The sequence below is a fragment of the Lygodium microphyllum genome, chromosome 3, assembly GCF_053477565.2.
Source record: "Lygodium microphyllum isolate KBCC chromosome 3, Lygodium_microphyllum_v1.1.10, whole genome shotgun sequence".
NCBI classification, from domain to species: Eukaryota; Viridiplantae; Streptophyta; class Polypodiopsida; order Schizaeales; family Lygodiaceae; genus Lygodium; species Lygodium microphyllum.
In genome coordinates this window covers 30401166-30421036 of record NC_141137.1, presented here as the reverse complement: position 1 = coordinate 30421036, position 19871 = coordinate 30401166, and the positions used below count along the sequence as shown (strand labels likewise).

General features: G+C 46.2%; 1 protein-coding gene across 2 annotated transcripts in view; it reads left to right on the top strand.

The window, feature by feature from the left end:
- The first annotated feature begins 1297 nt into the window (after nucleotides 1-1297).
- Nucleotides 1298-19871, top strand: part of LOC148038188 (uncharacterized) — a 71071-nt gene continuing 52497 nt past the window's right edge. For both annotated transcript variants that reach the window (XM_087669827.1, XM_087669826.1), the window contains exon 1: nucleotides 1298-1383. In XM_087669827.1, coding sequence (XP_087525953.1) covers nucleotides 1343-1383 — 41 coding nt within the window. In that variant the 5' untranslated portion in view covers nucleotides 1298-1342. The remainder of the gene's footprint in view (nucleotides 1384-19871) is intronic.

Below are 19871 nucleotides of genomic sequence, written 5' to 3'. Positions count from 1 at the left end.
GGCCAAACATCATTTTTCATTGAATTTTATTAGCATATCGCATAACAAACATGAGATGAGCAAATGACAAATACAAACCGTATGGATAAACTTTAACAGTCAATGTATTACAAAAGAGCATGTGTCCAAACTCCACTATGACCTATCATTATTCATGTGACATGAAAGCTTAAGGGTTCAAACTTCAAAGGTAGGAACTAAAAACAAATATTCAAGGAGAAAAAGAGTGAACATTGAGTAGTAAGAGATGAAAGACTAAAGTAGCTTCATCATTCATGACATCATGTAAGCCCTAGGGCGTAGGCAACAGCTTCATTCACGTAATCTTATGGCATTGACACGAAAACAAATTTGAGCAGTTTCCGTGGAAGTACTTAATATTAACAAATTATCAGAATTACAAGTCTTGTTCAAAAGGGACAATATTCGCAATCCGTAAGGATGCACTTTAATTCCACCTAGTTTCCGCCCTGCACTAGTAACAAGGGCCCCTCGAACCCTTGAAAATCTATTCCGAGTCACGCTGATCGCTTGAGTAGGGCCCGGAGGCAGGAAATTTACAGCCAGAGCCCCCCCTGGCATCCAAGCGTCCTCCTACGTTCAAACCAATCCACAGAGAGACCTCTCTTGGCGGGTTCCGTCCATGTTCCCGTCACGGCTATTTAAAACCCCTTTGTCTAGGGTTGGCAGCCAATTGGGGGTGGTTTGGCGCGCCCTCCAAAAGTTCCACCTGATTCACTATACTTGTTTATGAGTTTGGGGTTACACTTTTGAAAATAAACAGGCTCTAAGACAATGTTTCGTATTGGGAAAGAGATTATTCATATCCTCAAAGAAAATGGGAGAAACTTCAATTCTACCTACAATGGATCTATTTCTCATGCCTCAAGCGAAGATTTTAGTACTATAATGTGATATATGGTAGAGAACATATTCACTGGTGACACCTTCATCAAAATCTTGTGCCTTTACATTTAGAGCTGCACTATCAACATGTTATTTTATTTGCTCTTTTGTGTACATGTTTATAACATTTGCAAGGGAAAGTATTAAAATGTGCTCTTCAGACGTTTTTAACAGCTAGGACTTGGGGCTTGTCATTTCTTTAGATCTTAATTCTCAAAGCATTCTCCTATCAAGCCCTCATATTGGGGAATGAGCAGATGCAACATTGTTTAGCCTGCTTGACCACCTTTGATTATGTTGTGAAATTGCCTATTGAGATATCTTGATACACTGCCATTTGACTTCATCATGCTAAACTGTCTTGCTTTCTTGAAAAATATTGTAGGCATGTAATGTCGTTGCATGTCCATCTTATTATATCTACGAGGGACCTTGGATGGAATGCAGTAAAACCTGTGGTTTGGGTATTCAAAGAAGGTATGAACAAGTTGACATAAATGTATATGAGCACTTGCTGTATTGCAGTTGTGTTATTAATTTATAATACAATAGTCCTCTAACAATTATAACATCTTGACAGTTTTTCTTTAAAATAGTAAAATAAGCATCACAATAAAGTTTCCAAGCTGTGTGAAAAAGATTTAAGAAACACATAAGACTATCAAAGGACATGCTGGTTGGTAATTGCTAACCCCCTTTAGTAGAACTAGAGAAACAAGAGCTCTTTGTAGCCTGCAGCCTCCTCACACACTGCTCTACCTCAAAGCATAGCCCTTCTAACCCTCACCTTTCATGCTCAGCCCCGTGCCTGCCTTTGCCACATGTCAATATGGTACTTCTTCCTCGTGCTCTTCCATTTTCAGCACCTCCCATTAGGCTGCACAAAAGCCCAATCCGTGACCATGGGGATAAAGGCTGAAATTTCAGGCAAAGGAGAATGATGCGCAAAGCTATTCCTCCAAATTTGACCAAAACAACCCATAATGCGGAGGAACCTAAAAGTATTGATCACCCAAAACAATCTGATTGGCCAAAAATTAAATTGGCTATGCCAATTTATCAACCAAATGATCTTGAGCAGTCACTAACCCGAAACAGACATTACTTAATTAATTAATGCTAAGTCTCTAGGGTCATCACTTGACACTTGGCACTAATTAAACGGTCTACGCCAAATTCTGACACCATGTAGCACCTGTCCAATATAACTTGTTACAACTTTTGCCGTTGGCACTAATTGATATCGTGGGATCCTAGGTTCCACATTGTGATATAACTGACCTACACTTCACATGTGCAAGTCACATTTGCACATTTGATTAACTTTTAATCAAATGCTAAGCAAAGCATCAAAATTTCACATCCTCATCACACCAATCCCAGTGTCCTAGAGCTCAGATAGATATGTCGACAACACATGCACAGGAGGATACAGTAAATCATTGATTGAGCCAAAGACAAACCACCTAGGTTCTTCTCTACATGGGAGGGATCGAGGCTACAGTTCAACAAGACCTATGAGGGATTTCCAAGGATGGTGCACCCTCATGGCCCTCGGATGTCCAATTTATCACTTGTGATACACCAACTAGTCCTTTTATTCTCAGCATTTAGACTTACATCTCTCTTACATTATTTATCTTCAAATACTTGTATCACTTTACGAACAGTTGTAACTTATGGTCTCATAGGTCATTTTGGCCTCTTTCCAATGTTAATAAATCATTTCATTTCATCTCTCTTTTTCTTTCATAATAGATAATTGTATTAATTACAAGAAAAGATTACAAGATTACAAGGTGCAAGGTGGCTCTAGACCATCATGCATAAACAAGATACAACAAATTCAGCAAATACAAAAGGACAAGAATGCAAGAGGCACACTGGAGCTAGACTAGATAATTTACAAGGGAATAATAAGTCAGCATAACTCTGTCTAATAATCTACTCATCACAACACAAAGCACATTAGTATCCTTCCATCTGTCTACTAGGTATAATGCGACTAGTATCACAAGCACACATTCATGTGATAAGTCACGGATCATGTAGCAAATAGACAAAATCCACACTAAATACAATAAAAATCATCTTGTTTCCATAGTAAATTCCAATAAAATACCACGATAAATGTAATTCTACTAACGTTATTCATAGGTTTGACAAGATTTTGTTGTGTGGGTCTGGTCCCTTGCTTCCAATGTCTCTAATACACCATCTTCAAAGAAGTCTCCTAGTACCACAAATGGATTTAGTGTTTGATGTTTGGCCTACTAGGAAGAAGGCACGTCTACAGGGTGGGAAGTAGAACCTAGATACTAGCAATTCCATGCCATGATGACTCTATCAACAATAGAATCAACACTCAATGGCATCACCAAAGGAGATGATCTCGCGTCAAAGTCGAAAGGAGCACGACCTCATAGAATCCACCCAAACCAGTGAGAATCTCCTCCACACAATCAGTCTAAAGAAGAGATGAGTCAACACTCTATTGCATCGCCAAAGGAGAAGATCTCGTGTCGAAGTAGAAAGGATCACGACCTCACAGAATCCACCCAAACCAGTGAGACTCTCCTCCACACAATCAGTCTGAAGAAGAGATGCCAACAACTACTAAGGGACCCTAGCTAGCATAGGAAGTGATCCCACTGGTGAAGAAGAGAATAACACCTTGCTCGTGCAAAGCAAAAAAGGAGTGAAGAACCTCCAAAGTATTCACCTTTCTATCTAAAGCCTCCTCCTTTGTGTAGGCAGGAATAGCTCAATGATTATGCTCAACATACTCCTCCAAGAGAAAATTCGCAAACTTGAGCAACTGTTACCAATTCAATTCTTGCAAGATCTGCAAAGTAGAAGCCACCAAAGCATGCGAGCGAGGCAGAGCATCGCCCGAGTCATGGGCCTCAGGAGCAGCAATAGATTCATCATCGAGATGCTTGCTACATTTAACAAATGACTAAACATCAGAGGGGGAGAAAAACCATCTCTTTGGTCCAAGGCACCATGTCTTCTTCAATTAAATCTTCTTCGATGTCCATGTCCGGATCCAAGGCTGCAACAACCTGATCCATATCATCCATAGTCGCACCCACCATCAAGGAACAGGGCAGTCAACTGTTCATTGTCTCTTTCTCTATGACATGGTGCCTACAAGCACAGTAGGCATGCAGACCTGTAGTACTATGCCGGAAAGGTCACGTACTGAGCAACGGCCTACAAGACAAACAGGGATATTCCATGCATGGTGTAGGTTCCTCAAATATGCAGGCACCCAAGCTACAGGATGGCGTTCACCATAGGGAGGGTGGTGCTGGAGCATCAGGGCACATGGCTGGTGTAAGAGCAGTCCCACTCTGCATGGCAACGGGACATGAGGGCAGGCTGTAGGTCCACATTGCAAGAAGGGGTATGCAGATGCACAAACTGCAAGGTATCACCTGCACAAAGATGGTGCACATGCTATCGAGCCCTAGATCCTCACACACACACACACACACACACACACACACACACACACACACACACATACATTGTATCTAGCTTAGACATCATTTTGTACTCATCAACTATGTATTGTTTATTGTTTATTTTCCATTTAGTTAGTCATAGAATTAGATGGCAATTGTTTTGGGACTTAGGAAATTCCCTGACTTTTTAGATGTAACATTTTGGTCTGATAGACTGATTTGGCCTTTTGTAGATGTTAATATAGCTCTCTCTCTCCTTTTTTTTGTAATGGGTATTTGTATTAATTTACAAAAAAAGCGCATAGTAACCAAATTAAAAAGTACAAGGTGGCTCTATGCCATTAAGTAGAAACGAGATACAATGGGATCAGCAAAACAAAAGACGAGTGCAAAAGACAATTCCGGACTAGACAAACACAAATGATCAAGAGGTTTGACAAGACTTTGTCGTGTGGGCTTGGGCCTTCACTACCAATGTCTCTAGTACACCATCTTCAAAGAAGTCTCCCAGCATTGCAAAGAGATTGGTGGGTCTCTGATAGTCACAGCCCTAGAGGAAGAAGGCACATCTGCAGAGTGGAAAGTAGAACCTGGATACCTGCAATCCCATGGGTTGATGACTCTACCAGCAGCATCAAAGGCCAAGTAAGACGGAGGGTCAAAGGCGTGCAGCGATGAGCAGGTTGGTGGCTGTTATTACCATTGCATCGTGGGGGGCAGTAGATCCTTTGCAATGGTAGGAACTGGAGCAGAAGGCACATCTAAGGATTTGTCACAACAACGCAAATAAGTGCAGAGAAAATCTTGCAAAGGAGGGGGGCAACGAGTACTATAGGTACTGAAGTCTCCTTTCCTTTTCCGGGCTTCCATCCATCTTTGTGTTTCCAAGTCTGAAGAAGGAGCAATTTGCTTTCCTTTGGACAGAGAAGGCCGAACAATCTGTTGCTCATGAGAAGAGGGCAGCAGGTGTTGATTGCTGTCCATGGGCTGATCTACCAAGGTGCTCTTGCGATCAGGACATTCAGCCATGAAGTGACCTAGTTGACCACAAGAGAAAGAGTGGCCACCAAAAGTACCCCATTTGAGCCGAAACCAAAGTGGCTGTATACTTGTACAATTGATGTGCAACCAACTAGGTGGCTTCTTGGCAGTATCCCACAACATACATAGTCTCTTTCGGTTGGCTGCCTTCAAACTTGGGGGTACCAACACATGGGCTTTGGTAGCATTGCATCATTGAGAAGGGCTCAATAGACAGCCAGAGGCGATTCTCCACTTCCACCCACATTGGACACTGGTGCTTCAACAAACTTGAAATTCTAGCAAGGGGTGCCATGTGACAACATGCACCAACTATTTATCAAAGAAGAGAGGCTGCTTTTGGAGGAGGAAATCTGGGGCCGAAGCGGAGAGAAGCACAATCTCATAAAATCCATGTGGGCAGCAAAGATCTCCTCTAGCACGGGAATCCAACTTGTGAAGAAGAGAATCACCCCGCACTCATAAAAAGCTGAAAAGAAACGAAGCACCTGTTGGGTGGGCACTTGTGTATCCAAAACCTCCTCCTCCACATAGGCAGGGTTAGCTCGATGGTTATGCTCCACATATCCTTCCAAGAGGGTATTCGCAAACTAGAGCAACCATTCCCAGTTCAGTTCTTGCAAGTCTTGGGAAACATAGGCCACTTGAGCACACAAGCGAGGCATCAGGATGCGGCTGAGCCATCTCCTAGGTGCAAGGCACCATGTCTTCTTCCACAGCTTCTTCTTCCACGTCCATGCCTAGACCCGAGCCCTCACCAGGCTGGTCCATGTCATCCATCTTCACGCCTGCCATTGACAATAGGGATTGTCAAAAGACCATTCTTCCCCTTTACTTTCTTGCACTGTCCGGCCCCTATACACAGCAAGTAGAGGGGACGATGCAGGCACAATAGCAGGCTGCACGCTAGCCAAAAGGAAAATCTCTTGGAGGTCACATTGAAGGGACCACGGTTCTCTTGGAGAGAGACATCAGAGGCTCATTTGGCAAAAGCATATGCAGTCTTAAATGCATTGGAGAGGCAATGTGCTCACATACAATTTCATGAACGGTGCACCAATTTGTGGCCTTTTGACACCCTGGTTACACCCACACTCCTATATGGGGCAGCTATTTGGGGTCCGAGTCTCTTCCACACGAGGAGACAGCCTTTGGGAGACCAAGATGGACCAAAGAAGGAATACTATGATGGGTGGGAGCATATGGAAAGACCACTAGTCATGATGATCTCACATATGATACAAGTGAAGAGCACGACCCCACATGAGATTATGAGTTGAGAGCATCGCCCATGGTTGTTGAGGCCTTGGTCTAGGTAGTGACTTTCATACATAGACTACAGGAGCTCCCCCAAGATAGATACCCACGGCTAGCCCTAGCCTCTTTTAAATAGCTAGCAGCAGATGGTGGCAGACATTGTTGGTATGCTCAAATGAGTACATGAATGAGTTTACATGGGTTGTAGATTGACAAACAGCCCCCCTTTGACTATAGCGGATTGTCTTACACTTTAAACCTAAGTCACCTAAGTCGATCAAAGTTCAACCATGTGATCAGAGCAGACATATTGAGGTTAGATACAAAGAAGACTTGGATTAGATCCCCCTCCCCCCATGGTAAGAGGATGGCACACTACCAGACCCACTTCCTTCAAGTATCAAAGGATGGTTTCATCACCTGACCCAATTACATGGATATACAGCTACCTCATGGATTGCACACAGTTATTGGTCAAATCCGCACCTCATCCCACCCATTGAGATAGGTAGATGGGAGGGCATATAGACAAAGGAACGCATATGTCCACTATGCGACAAAGAGCTAGAAACAGAGGAACACTACATATACTGATGCACGGTATATTATGATATATGAGGCAAATACCACTCTTTCGAGAGGATTTTGGACCCTTGAGACGAATCACGTAGTTTGAGGATCAGAGATGCTTGGGTTTCCTCCTCTTTGAGCTCCAGAGGTGCAGAGCAGCTATTCTACGGAGTAGAAGGCCCCCACAACTTGGCTCACATAGATAGAGAGTGATCACTAACTTTTGGCACATACCACTACTACTGCCACATAGCCTACAAGAGTACATCATCATTAGACCTTATCTTCTGTAGGTGTCCCTTTGGATAGAGCAGTGGCCCTCAGGCGGTCTAGGCACCCACGTCCACCCGGACGAAGGTCTCAATATCCACACCACAGACAAATTAGAGCCATCATTGAGCGCCATAGGAGTCAGATGCCAAGACGCCTCAACCATGCAGAGATACATCTCCTTAGAGGACAAACATCTCATTGATGGAGAGTTTTCTTTTTCTACTTTTACTTTTAGATCATCCACGTGTTTTCTTTTCATAGGATACTATTTGACTTTTCAGTCTTATAGGCATGTTTTTCTCATCAAGTCGGCTTAGAACTCTCTCTTTGAAAGACTAAAAATATATAGGCATGCATATATTTTTCAGAGAGAAAGAGTTCTAAGCCGACATTTTTCAGAGAGAGAGAGAGTTCTAGGCATGTTTTTCTCATCAGGTCGGCTTAGAACTCTCTCTCTGAAAGACTGAAAATATATAGGCATGTATATATTTTTCAAAGAGAGAGTTCTAAGCCGACATTCTGTTACATCGGACCATCAGGTCATCCAAGAAAGTGACAAAGACTATCGGGACTTTAACACAAAGAGAAAATTACATTGCTGGTGTAGAGCGAACAATAGCCAGCCAGGGGGCAGCAATGTCAGGAAGAACGAGGTCAGCTGCTATCATAGAAGAAATCTGCCATAGCACTAAACCTCGAATACGGGCCACATGATCATGGATGCCCGAGACCAAATCAAAAATAAAGGCATTCCGAGTACGCCAAATATGCCACAAGGCAGTCCATCTCAGGAACTCGAACTGGCAAGAATGATCAGAATGCAAAGAAAGCATTGAGGGCAGCTTTCCCATAATCCATGAACAGGCTGTTATTTGTAGCTGAGTCGCCGAGAGCCACACGCAAGAAATAAAACACCAGATCTGTCGCACAATTGGACAAGAGGCAAAAAGATGAAGCAATGTTTCATCACATGTAATGCAGAATACACAACGACCAACAGAGATCTTTCAAGCACGCAGCACCTCTCCAGTTGGAAGACCACCAATCAGCAGTCTCCACAAGAAGACTTTCCCCTGATAGGGAACCTTGGACTTCCAAAGCTGAGGGAATCTTTCCTACCACTTTTTTTTGCCATCCCTAATATGCCATAATTTATTCACCTTTGTAGTGACCCATTTCTTGGCCTCCACCATTTGATGGTATATCTGGTTAGCAGACCTCTTTTCAAAATCATCTGGTATCACAAACCTCTAGTCACACCATGGATACAATGGTTGTAGCACTGGTAAAGGAGAGAACCTCTGAAGTTTGACCTGTATGGATGACCAGATGTCACAATATCCTTGGGGTACCCAAAAATATCGATGAATACGCAAAAAAGAGTAAAGCCGGGACTGCCCAGGAGTAACACCGTCAAAAACTATCTGCAACCCCAAACGAGCCATCCGATTAAACTTGAGTCTATGCAAATCTTTATCCGACCAATCTAACAATCTAGAGGAGGCCAAGACTTCTCCTTGCAGCGAATTCGCGTCCTTACGAATCTCAAGAGAGCGCCAAACTGAAAAACATAGGATCTCCTGCCAAGATGCAATCAAATGAGAAAGGAGAAAAGAGCGGGTGATCTTAATAGGCCTTGAGGAATTAAGCACATGCCACCAAGAGGCATGAATGGCCGTGTTACCATGGGAGATGCCTATCTTTTCAATGAAAAATTTTGCAATATCTGACCAAAGATGACTCTGTACACATAGCACCTGCAAAAGGGCCAACCTCAAGGCTTTCATATGCAAATTAACATCCAGCAAAGCTACTCACCCCATTCATTTAGGCGTAGTCACATGCTGCCACGAAATCCAGACCTAGCCCCAGACGGTTCCCCTTCTTTTTCCACAACATGAACCTGATAGGCTGAACCAGTTCCAAAAGGGACTTCTTAGTCCAGGGAAGCAGTGGCAAAAAGAATGATATCATACTGATCAAAATACTTTGAGCAACTTTCAATCTGACATGTAAAGGCTAGCCTTGAGATTTCCAATACATGAAAGAATCATCTGCCAAAGATTGACCCACAAGTTGAGTACCACTGGGAAGAGACAAGCCAACTATCTCGCCTTGATCAGCCAACTTATCCAGCAAGGAGACCATTGGGTGAGTGACCAAAGCAAACAGCAAAGGGCTGAGAGGGCAGCCTTGCCTAGGAGACCGAGATAAGGCAATTTCTTCCGTGATCCCTCCATTCAGAGCAATACGAGCCACAGCTCCCTAACCAATAGTGTCAATAAGAGAAACCATGCGAGGTCCAAATACCATTGTAGACAATAATTCCCGTAAAAAAGACCAACTAACATGATCAAATGCCTTCTCAATATCGAGCTGAAGCATAATTACTTGCTGTCCTGAAGCTTTAGCATAGTCAATTCCCAGTTGAACATTCAAGATGTTATGCTCTCTCTCTCTCTCTCTCTCTCTCTCTCTCTCTCTCTCTCTCTCTCGTAAAAGGTAATTGTATTAATTACGAAAAAAGGTACAAGTTTACATGATTACAAGATACACGATGGCTGTCAACCATCGTGTGTAAAATCTCAGTACAAAACCACAAAAGAGTTACTCAAGTCATGGCAAAGACGCAGAGGAAATTGCCATATGCCAAGGAAGTAAGTCCTCTCGAGGAAGTAAGTCAGAGTGCCAAATGAGATCTATCTGCCAATGCAAAAGACCTTTAAGCCTCGCAATGTATCCCAGAACATTAGAGGCCGAATCAAAAAGAAAGGCATTCCGAGTGGTCCAATTGTGCCAGCATCCCCAGTATATAAGAAAGTGGAACAAGAACTTCATATGCAACTGTGCCGGTGTGGGGTATTTTGGCCGTACAAAAACCCAATCGAAAGGGCTTAGTGAGAAACCAACCACAGCTCCCCAAACCGCTGACAAAAGCGACCAGATAAACTTAGCGAGAGGGCAAGAAATAAATCGATGACGGGCCGATTCCACAGTAGGGGTGCAGAAGAAACAATTGCCGTTAGAGATTCGACGCTTGGAAAGGGCCGAGGCAAGAGGAAGACCACCAATCATCACCCTCCAAAGAAAGACCTTGCATTTGAAAGGTGTCTTGTTCAACCAGCCCTCCATCACAGTTGTCTTTCACCATGACTGAGATTTCCGCAATCCCCATACAGTATTAGCTTTAGTAACCAGCCATTGATGATCTTTAATCAGAAGATGATACACCTGGTTAGCTAAATTCTTTTCCAAATTCAACCAACTTGCAAGGTCCCAGTCCTGCCAAGGACGATCCAAAGCAAGGGCAGGAAAGGGTTGCCTGCTCTGGATCACCAACAAAAGCTGTTCCCATAAAGCACGGTATCCACGAGGGATTCTGAAACGCCTCCTAGGTGTACGAAACGATATCAAGACATTACGACTGGCAAGGGTGGCATCTGCAACTGAAGTCCAGCCCAAACGGGCCATGCCGTTAAATTTTGATCTGATCTCATGTTTGCCTTCCCAGGAAAGTAATCTCGAGGCTGCCAACAATTCCAGTTGAAAAGAGTTAGTATGTAAGCGGACCTCCGCTGGATGCCAACGCGCCTTCTGGAGAACCAATTTCCACGAGCCGACCAAATGAACCAGCAGGGATGAGGAAGGACTAGAAAACCAAGAGTCTGCATTAAGAACATGCCACCAGGAGCTCCGAATTTGTGTATTACCATGCTGAAGCCCGCAGTCCTCAAGAAAATAATGGGCTATAACAGCCCACAGGTGATGATCCACGCACATGGCACGAAAAAGAGACCAATGAAGTGCCAACATATGAGTTTCGACATCCAAAATAGCCCCACCACCCATGCGTTTGGGAATACATGTATGCGACCAAGAAATCCATGAAATGCCTGCCTGCAATGAATCCTTCTTCCATAACATGAAACGAATGGGCCGAGTAAGAGCATTCAAAGTAGTATTAGTCCAAGGCAGCAATGGCAAGAAATATGTGAGCATTGGTAGCATAATTGTCTAAGCCACTTTTCCCAAACCTATTGAAACATAGTCGTTAATGGTTTCACCAGTTGGGTAGCAGAACTCTCAAAGAATTCATTGGTGAGACCATCCCAACCGAGACTTTTATCCTTAGGCAGGCGTAACAAAACATCCATAACCTCCTCCCCACAAATATCTGCCTCCAAAGTAGTTTTCATATCAAGTGGAACCTGATGGCGGACCAGATCATAGAAGACTGAGCATGCATGCGTAACCTGGCCAGAAGGTGAATTCGAAGAACCAAGAAGATCTAGAAAATAATTCCTCCACATATTGACAATAGTCTGAGGATCCGTGACCATTCAACCTTCAGAATCCTAGAGTCGAGTCATATTTTCTCGAGCAGGAGATGCATGCAGAGCGCGGAAGAATTTATGAGACTGGCAAGCACTATCTTGCAAATTCTCAATCAAATGTTGCAATTTGGCCTGCTGATAGGATTTCAACTGAAACTCTTTAATAAGATCAGCCAAACGCATTGCCAGTGACAGCAGAAATACATCATCTGGAGTGTCCACCAGCAGAGAACGAACCAAAGCCAGTAAGTCCTCCGCTGCTTTTCGACGCCGCCGACAAAGAGAGGCATGATGGATCCCATACTGCCCAGCAACCCGCTGCACATTAGAGAGCAATCGTTCAAAAGAAGTAGTGCCCTCAGAGGCGAAGTCCAATAAGAATCTATCAACCAATTGCGGCATATAGCCCTGAAAGATTGAATGCTTCAAACAAGACGAGTTGAAACGCAAAGGGAGTCTATCCAGCAATTGCATAAAAGGTCCAATGGGTTGTACAAGTATCTCAAGTTGGAGAGGGAAATGGTCCGACAAGGCATATTGCTGCAACACCTGCATTTCCAGTATCTCACGCAGGAAATCATCATCCTGCATGATGTACATGCGGTCCAAACGCGACCATGTAGTTGAATACTGCGCCGAATGGAAAGTAAACCCTGTAGAAGAAGGGTGTAGCCACGATCAGAGATCTTGCTTAAGTACAGCAAGAGCAAACGCATTCCACAGCCGACTTTCCAGAGCGTCCATCACCGAATGCCCTAATGTGGACTGTGAAGAATCAACACACATATTAAAATCCCCCATCAAAAAACCCTGTCTGCCAAGTGACAAGGAGGTCTGCAAAGTATTCCAAAGATCCCGGCGGGATAAAGGGTCATTCGGAGAATAGAGGCCCAGTAACCATAAGATCTCTCCTTCAAATAAAATTTCGATTACCACAAAGCGGCCATGTACATCATTTTTAATAAGCACAGGCTGATATTTCTCGTGTACAATCATAAGCACACCAGAATAATGCATGGCATGTGTTCCTGCATAAAACAAGCGAAACCCATGGCAATCTACAACTTTTCCTGCTTCCCCGTGACTCTTGTGCTCAACAGCACACAAGACATCCCACTGATTCTCATGCAGTACCGTTCACATGGCATGTTGCTTATGGCGAGAACAAATGCCTCGCACATTCCACGTGGCTATCTTCATATGTCTTCAAAAAAGAAAATCAGGAACGAGGTACCGCTTGCCTCGATTTAACCTTTTCTGCTAGAATGTCAAGGGCACCCTCATCCAAAAAATCAGCTAACACGGCAAAAGAGTTCTGACGGCCAGCTTTAGAGGTAGACGGAATATCCATGGTTTTGGGGATGGAACGGGGATAACGACGATCCCATGGTGTAATCACATTACCTCTACTATCAAAAGCCAACTTAGCGGGTGGGCCCTTTGGACCGTCTGTATATACTTTCCTCGTAGACTGATTACGGGGAGCAGAAGAAACCATAGCACGCGCAGTGTGCTTTGCAGACAACATTTCTTTCCTGCGCATATACGTGTGCATGGAATCTTGTGAAGTATTAGGCCCAGTATCCGCCAGGCCAGCATTAAACTTTTTATCTTTTTTTAGACGTGCCATTGCCACGGGAATCCAAACCCAAAACATGTTGCTTGCATTTATCCAAAACTTTAGGTGGTTGGGTTGCATCCTGTGACGGAGCATCAAGCACCATGTCTTCCATAGGAAGCACAACATGCTCATCATCTGAAGACGGTTGCTTCTCTGGGCATTCAGCCACCATAAAATGCCCCAATTTTCCACACGAAAAGCAATGTCCTGCAAAGTTTTCCCATTTCAAACGAAAGTGCAAAGGATGCATGCCAGAGCAATTAAGACGTAGCCACGCAGGCCTTTTCCGAGCAGTGTCCCATAACATACACAAACGGTTACGATTCATGGCCCTTAGGCTCGGGGGGACCAGAACAGTGCCCACAACGGCCATGGCATCCTTTAGCAGTGGCCAATAGACAGCCGGGCAATTTTTCACTTCAACCCACACCGGGCATTCACATTGAAGCAGGCGCTGAAAGTCTACCATAGGGCGCCATGGCACAACATGGACCAAACGGCGATCAAAGAACAATGGCAGTTTAGACAGGAGATCAGCACGATGCTTCTCAGATTTCAACAGCAGCACATAGAAGCCTCGGGGCCCCACAAAAATCTCCTCAACACACTCCCCTTGTAGCAGATTGTGCAGCCACTGGTGAATATGGGAAAGCATCGAGATCTAACCAATAAAGAAGAGTATAACCGCACGGTCATAAAACACCGAAAATGAGCGCAAGACATTTTTCGAGTCCACCGTGGCTTCCAGAACATCTTCAGTGCCAGAGTCAGAAAAAGCTTCATGATTATGTTGGACATAATCGCCAAGCAGAGTGTTGGCAAACTCCAGCAAATGCTCCCAGTCAATATCCTGAGAATCCACAGAATCAGAGGCAACCTGAGCATAAGAACGTTCTTGATGACCCATTGTCTCTTCTGAAGTAAGCTTGGAGTGTTTGCCCGCAGGTTGAAAGTCAGGACCAAGAGGCATCTCCTCTGTGCAAGGAACCATATCCTCTCGTTCCTCTGTATCAGAATCCGGACCAAGGGCTGCCACCGTTTGGTCGATAAAAGCCAGATCCAGACCAGCCATGCTTCTCTCTTCTCTCTCTCTCTGTCTCGCTCTCTCACTCTCTCACTTTCTCGCACTCTCTCTCGCGTTCGCTGTACAGGGGCAGATCAGCTCTGTGAGCTGTGCCTCTCTCTCTCTCTCTCTCTCTCTCTCTCTCTCTCTCTCTCTCTCTCTCTCTGTGGGTGTGTGTGAGCGCGCGCGGAGCAAACAGCCTGCCCTTCACGCTACAAGAACAGGCGACAGCAGACTGAGATGCCTGCTGGTGGCACACAGGTCCCAGCCCCACAGGAGCACAGGGGGCACAGGGCAGGCAGGAAGCACTAGGCACAAACGATTAGGGTTGGGTGCTCTCTCTGTGTCGCTAATGGTCCGTCTGAGTCGGGGTGACCCCTGCTTGCAGTAGGGGCGGAAAAGAGGGTGCACAGGGTAGCGGATCAGGCACAGGTGATGCATCGACACAGCTGCCTCAACCTTGCACGCTGACGCAGAGCAGGAGACTACCTCTCTCTCTCTCTCTCTCTCTCTCTCTCTCTCTCTCTCTCTCTCTCTCTCTCTCTCTCTCTCTCTCTCTCTCTCTCTCTCTCTCTCTCTCTCTCACGCTAATTCTCTCTCTTTTTTTTTAAAGGTAATAAATTACGAAAAAAGGTACAAGTTTGCATGATTACAAGATACACGATGGCTCTACCCCATCATGTGTACACACTGACTCTCTACAAGAACCAAACAACCAAAGAGTTACAAAGTCATGGCAAAGACACAGAGGAAATTGCCATACGCCAGGGCTAATTCTCTCTCTCTCTCTCTCTCTCTCATCCGACTCCCATCGCATTCGACCGTCCATCATCGTCATCATCTCTCTCTCTCTCCCACATCCAACTCCCATCCATCCGACTTCCATCGTCATCATCTCTCTCTCTCCCACGTCCGACTTCCATCGTGTCCAAGTCATCCCCCCTTGGTCCAAGTCAACCCCACCTGGTCCGAGTCACCCGCCTTGGTCCAAGCCAATCCCCCCCCCCCCCCCCCCGGCCACCATCCCCCGCCATCGCCAAAACACACCCCCCCCCCCAAAACATAGGCCCCACAAATTACACCTAAGGTGCAAACTGAGGTGTAGAACTTGCCCGCAGAGATGTCAACAGAGATGTCAAGGTCTGCCAAGAAAGACCAATGAGTGTCCCCACGTACGCGAGGGGAAAAGAGTGAAAAATACTCAGCCCTTTGGAGCAATGACGAGGTGCGGCCTATGAGACAATTGAGATTTGCAGTGTGGAATTGTAATAGAGCCATGAGAACAGATGTTGGGCTCTTCCAGGAAACCTTCATGGGCAGGGACATAGTCATGTACACAGAGACACACCAGAGCCCAGGCATGCACCTACCAACAGTGAGAGGCTACAAATGGGAGTCAGCATGCCGCCCCCAGGCCAGATCCTGAGGGGGGACTAGAGGGTCAAGGGGAGTAGCAGTACTCTATAGGGAGGAGCTACAGCACATCGTACAAGTCATGAAGAGAGATGATGAAGCCCATTTCATGTGGATCAGGATACATACAAACCGCCCACGGGATATATATGTCACAATACGCTACTTCGCACGGCAAATTCCCCGTATGCGACACCGGGAGGGTTGTCCCCGTACCTACCCCTATATGAGGATATCATGCACTACTCGAGCATAGGAGACATCCTGCTGACGGGGGACTTCAACGCTCGCACAGCACAGAGCCAAGTCCCCTTCTTTGAGAGCGAAGACCACATGTACCGAGAGTTGGCACCAGAGGAGTTGGAGATCAATCGGACATCACAGGACACAATTGAGTGCACAGAGTGTGGAGACTATTTACTAGCACTAGGAGGGACACACGGACTAGCCATCCTTAACGGCCTGGCCACATGGCCTGGGTCTGATGCACTCACATGCTTTCCACATAAATATGTATCTAGAGGCTCGGGAGGAGGCACCACAGTGGACTAACTGTTAGGGCCGCCCGCCCTAATCTCGGGCATACAGGCTTTTAGCATCTCACCATGCCTACTGGCGGTAGCTACAGACCATGCATACCTCCAATTTAGCATCACATGTAATTACGAGGGGACCTCCCCAATGAGCAGCCCTCAAAGATTCCCCAGATACCACTTCACCAGGACGACGGCGAGTGCCTACTCAAATCATCTGTACTAGAGCCTACAGGAGATGGACCCACATACACCCCTGGAGGAGTTCACAACACAACTGGCCATGACCTTTCACACATCAGTTGCCGCGTACTTCCCCCACACACGCCCCCCACTCCACCCCTCCTAGCAAGAATGCCCTGCAGAATAGCTGGTACGACGAGGAATGCAAGGAAACCTGCCTCTGCCTCCAACAAGGGGAAGCAAAAGGGACATACACCCACCGCCAAGCTCGCACAATTTTCCGTCACATAGTGCGAAGGAAGCAGGCATACCTATCCAAGCTAGAGCACGAGTTTTATCAGGTATTCCTAGGGCAGGATAGCAAGGAGGCATGGAAGGCATTCCAAGCACCCCGAGTAGAGACACCCATTACCTCCCTACAGACGTGGCATAGCTATGCCACCTCACTGTACCACATGCCAGGACAACCCCCCTCCCTCAGCTACTAGAGGACAAGCCAACTGACTCCACCTCTTTAGGACGATGGAAACTGTCTGCAATGCCATTGACAGACTCCAGAATGGTCAGGCCCAGGACCACATAGGACTAGTGGCAGAATACCTCTCATTCACTAGAGATACAATCTCCCCCTTCTTAGCCCACCTATTCAACAGGGCATTACATGAAGGCTTCCCAGCCAGTTGGGGTCAGCTAATACAATAGTACCAATCCTAAAGGCCGGAGACCCCATGGTTTCACAAATTACCGGACAGTCATGGTCGGGTGCTAGCTAAGCTCTACGGATCCATCCTAGAGCATGAGCTAAGGAAATGGGCGGAGACACACCAACACCGGGCATAGGGGCAAGCCGGCTTTAGGAGAGGCTACTCTACACTTGACCACATCCTCACACTCCAAGCCATCATTGAAGAGAATAAGGCACAGGGAAAGCGGGTGTACTGCTGCTTTGTGGACTTCCACAAGGCCTTTGATACAGTTCCCCGAGCCAAACTCATGCAAAGACTACAGGTGCTCGAAGTCCCGGTGGCAGAGATGAGATGGGGAATCCTGGCTCTATACGAGTCTAATTGGACAGGTCCGAGCACCAAGAGGGCTGTCAAAGGAGATTATTAGCACTATTGGGGTAAAGCAAGGAGATTATGTGGACAGACTTGGAGGGGAGGGGTCCTGCCTGGAGGGGACACTAATACCCATGCTACTATATGCAGATGATATAGTTCTCTTCTCTAGCACGCCGAAGGGACTGCAGCGCCACCTAAATGCATTATGGACCTTCTACCAGGACAGGGACCTCACAGTGAACCTGGGGAAAACCAAGATCATGATATTCAACACATCCAACCAATGGATCCGCCGGTCAATGCCTCACTTCAAATATGGAGAGGATATAGTCGAGGTGGACCAAAAATATGTTACCTAGGGATCACATTCTCAGGGCCGAGATTCACCTTGAGGAAGGCCGCGGCAGACTGTTGACTGACACGCGGCTACGCTGCCCTAGGATCCATGGAAAGCCAATGTGCACGTCTACAATTTCAGGAACCTCGGACGAAGATATGGCTCTTTGATACCTTGGTCACACCAACACTTCTGTATGGGGTCCTGATATGGGGGCCTAGCCTCTACCATACATGGCAAACCACACAAGATCAGCCATTGCCCGAAGGGGAGGAGAGATATGAAGGATGGGAGCAGATGGAACGCCCCCTGGTGATGATGATCTCCCGGCTGATCAAGAGTAAACCATTAGTACCACACAAGATCCCGAGTGCAGAATTGGGAGCACCATCTATAGTGGCAGAGGGCCTACCCCAAACGGTGACCTTCCTGCACAGGCTTTGGAGCTTACCGCGACACAAATACTCCCGCCTTGCACTAGAATCATCCAAACAACTCGCATCGCAAGGGGAAACTGAATGTTGGTATGCCCGTACTCAGGCCTGGCTGCAACTGCATGGGCTACACATGGACCACCTCTCGCCCTTACAATATAGTCTGGACTGCCCCCACTTGAAGATTAGCCGCAAGGAGCTGAACCGCGTCATCAGGGCGGATATTATTCAGCTACATACAACCAGGGCATGGGTGTTACCGGCCGAGGATATGGGGAAGAAGATGGCCTTCCGCCTAGAGCACCCATTGGGCAACTCTGAACGTCATCACACCAGCTACGGATCGAGACAGACAGATACGGAGCGGACTCTCTCCCCCTTGAGGACAAGATCTACCAATTCTATCAACTGGAGCCAGAGATAGAAGAACATTACATATGTAGATGCCCAATGTACTACGAGATCAGAGGCCGCTTCCACTGTCTCTTCAAGGAGGGATTCGGGCCACTCTCCCAAACACTAGACTTCCCCGACCAAAAATGCCTCGGGCTCTTCCTCCTGGAGCTACGCCAACATAGAGACCACCTTCTATGGGTCCAGGACCAAATAGCCGAGAACACATAGCAACGCACCCTCCACAAGTTCTAGAGACCCTCGGCCACCCCCTCTACAACGAGGACTGCAACCAACCGACCAGTGGCCCCACCCCGAGGAGCCACCTTGGATAGAGCTACAGAGAGGCAGAGCTCGCCGCCCATACCCAGCAAGCCCACGCCCCCGTAGGAGACCTCACCTACAAATACAGCGGATACTACAACGCCACCGGGGAGCCATACCCTGCCCCTTCAGCCTCTCCATGCTAGACAGCTCATGCAGGACATCTAAGATGACCATGCTCCATGAGCAGTTCCACACTGCACTTGCAGTGCATCTAGATTGTATTGAGTCTGTATACCATTTTGTACCTACTCACCTACTTCACCATAACACTTAGATAGTAGCTTTACTGGGACTTGGAAAACTTCCCAGACATTTTGTATGTAACCTTTTGGTCTCATAGGCCAACTTGGCCTCTTATAGACGTTAATATAACTTTCTTTCTTTCTTTTCTCTCTCTCTATGATGTCAGTGGACTTGGTTCTTCCCGATATTGCTGCTCCCTGGCTGGCAATTGTTCGCTCTACTCCAGGTGTTCCTTCTGTGTGATCTATTAGTACTGCTCGTGTAATAGGTTGTTCTGGTTGTTCTGAGAGCCTGCAAGCCTCATGTAAATATTAGTTACATAGAGTGAGAGAGACAGAATATGCTGACCTGATAGTCTGATGTAATAGAAAGTAAGAGATACAGAGAGAATGTTGACCTGATGGTCTGATGT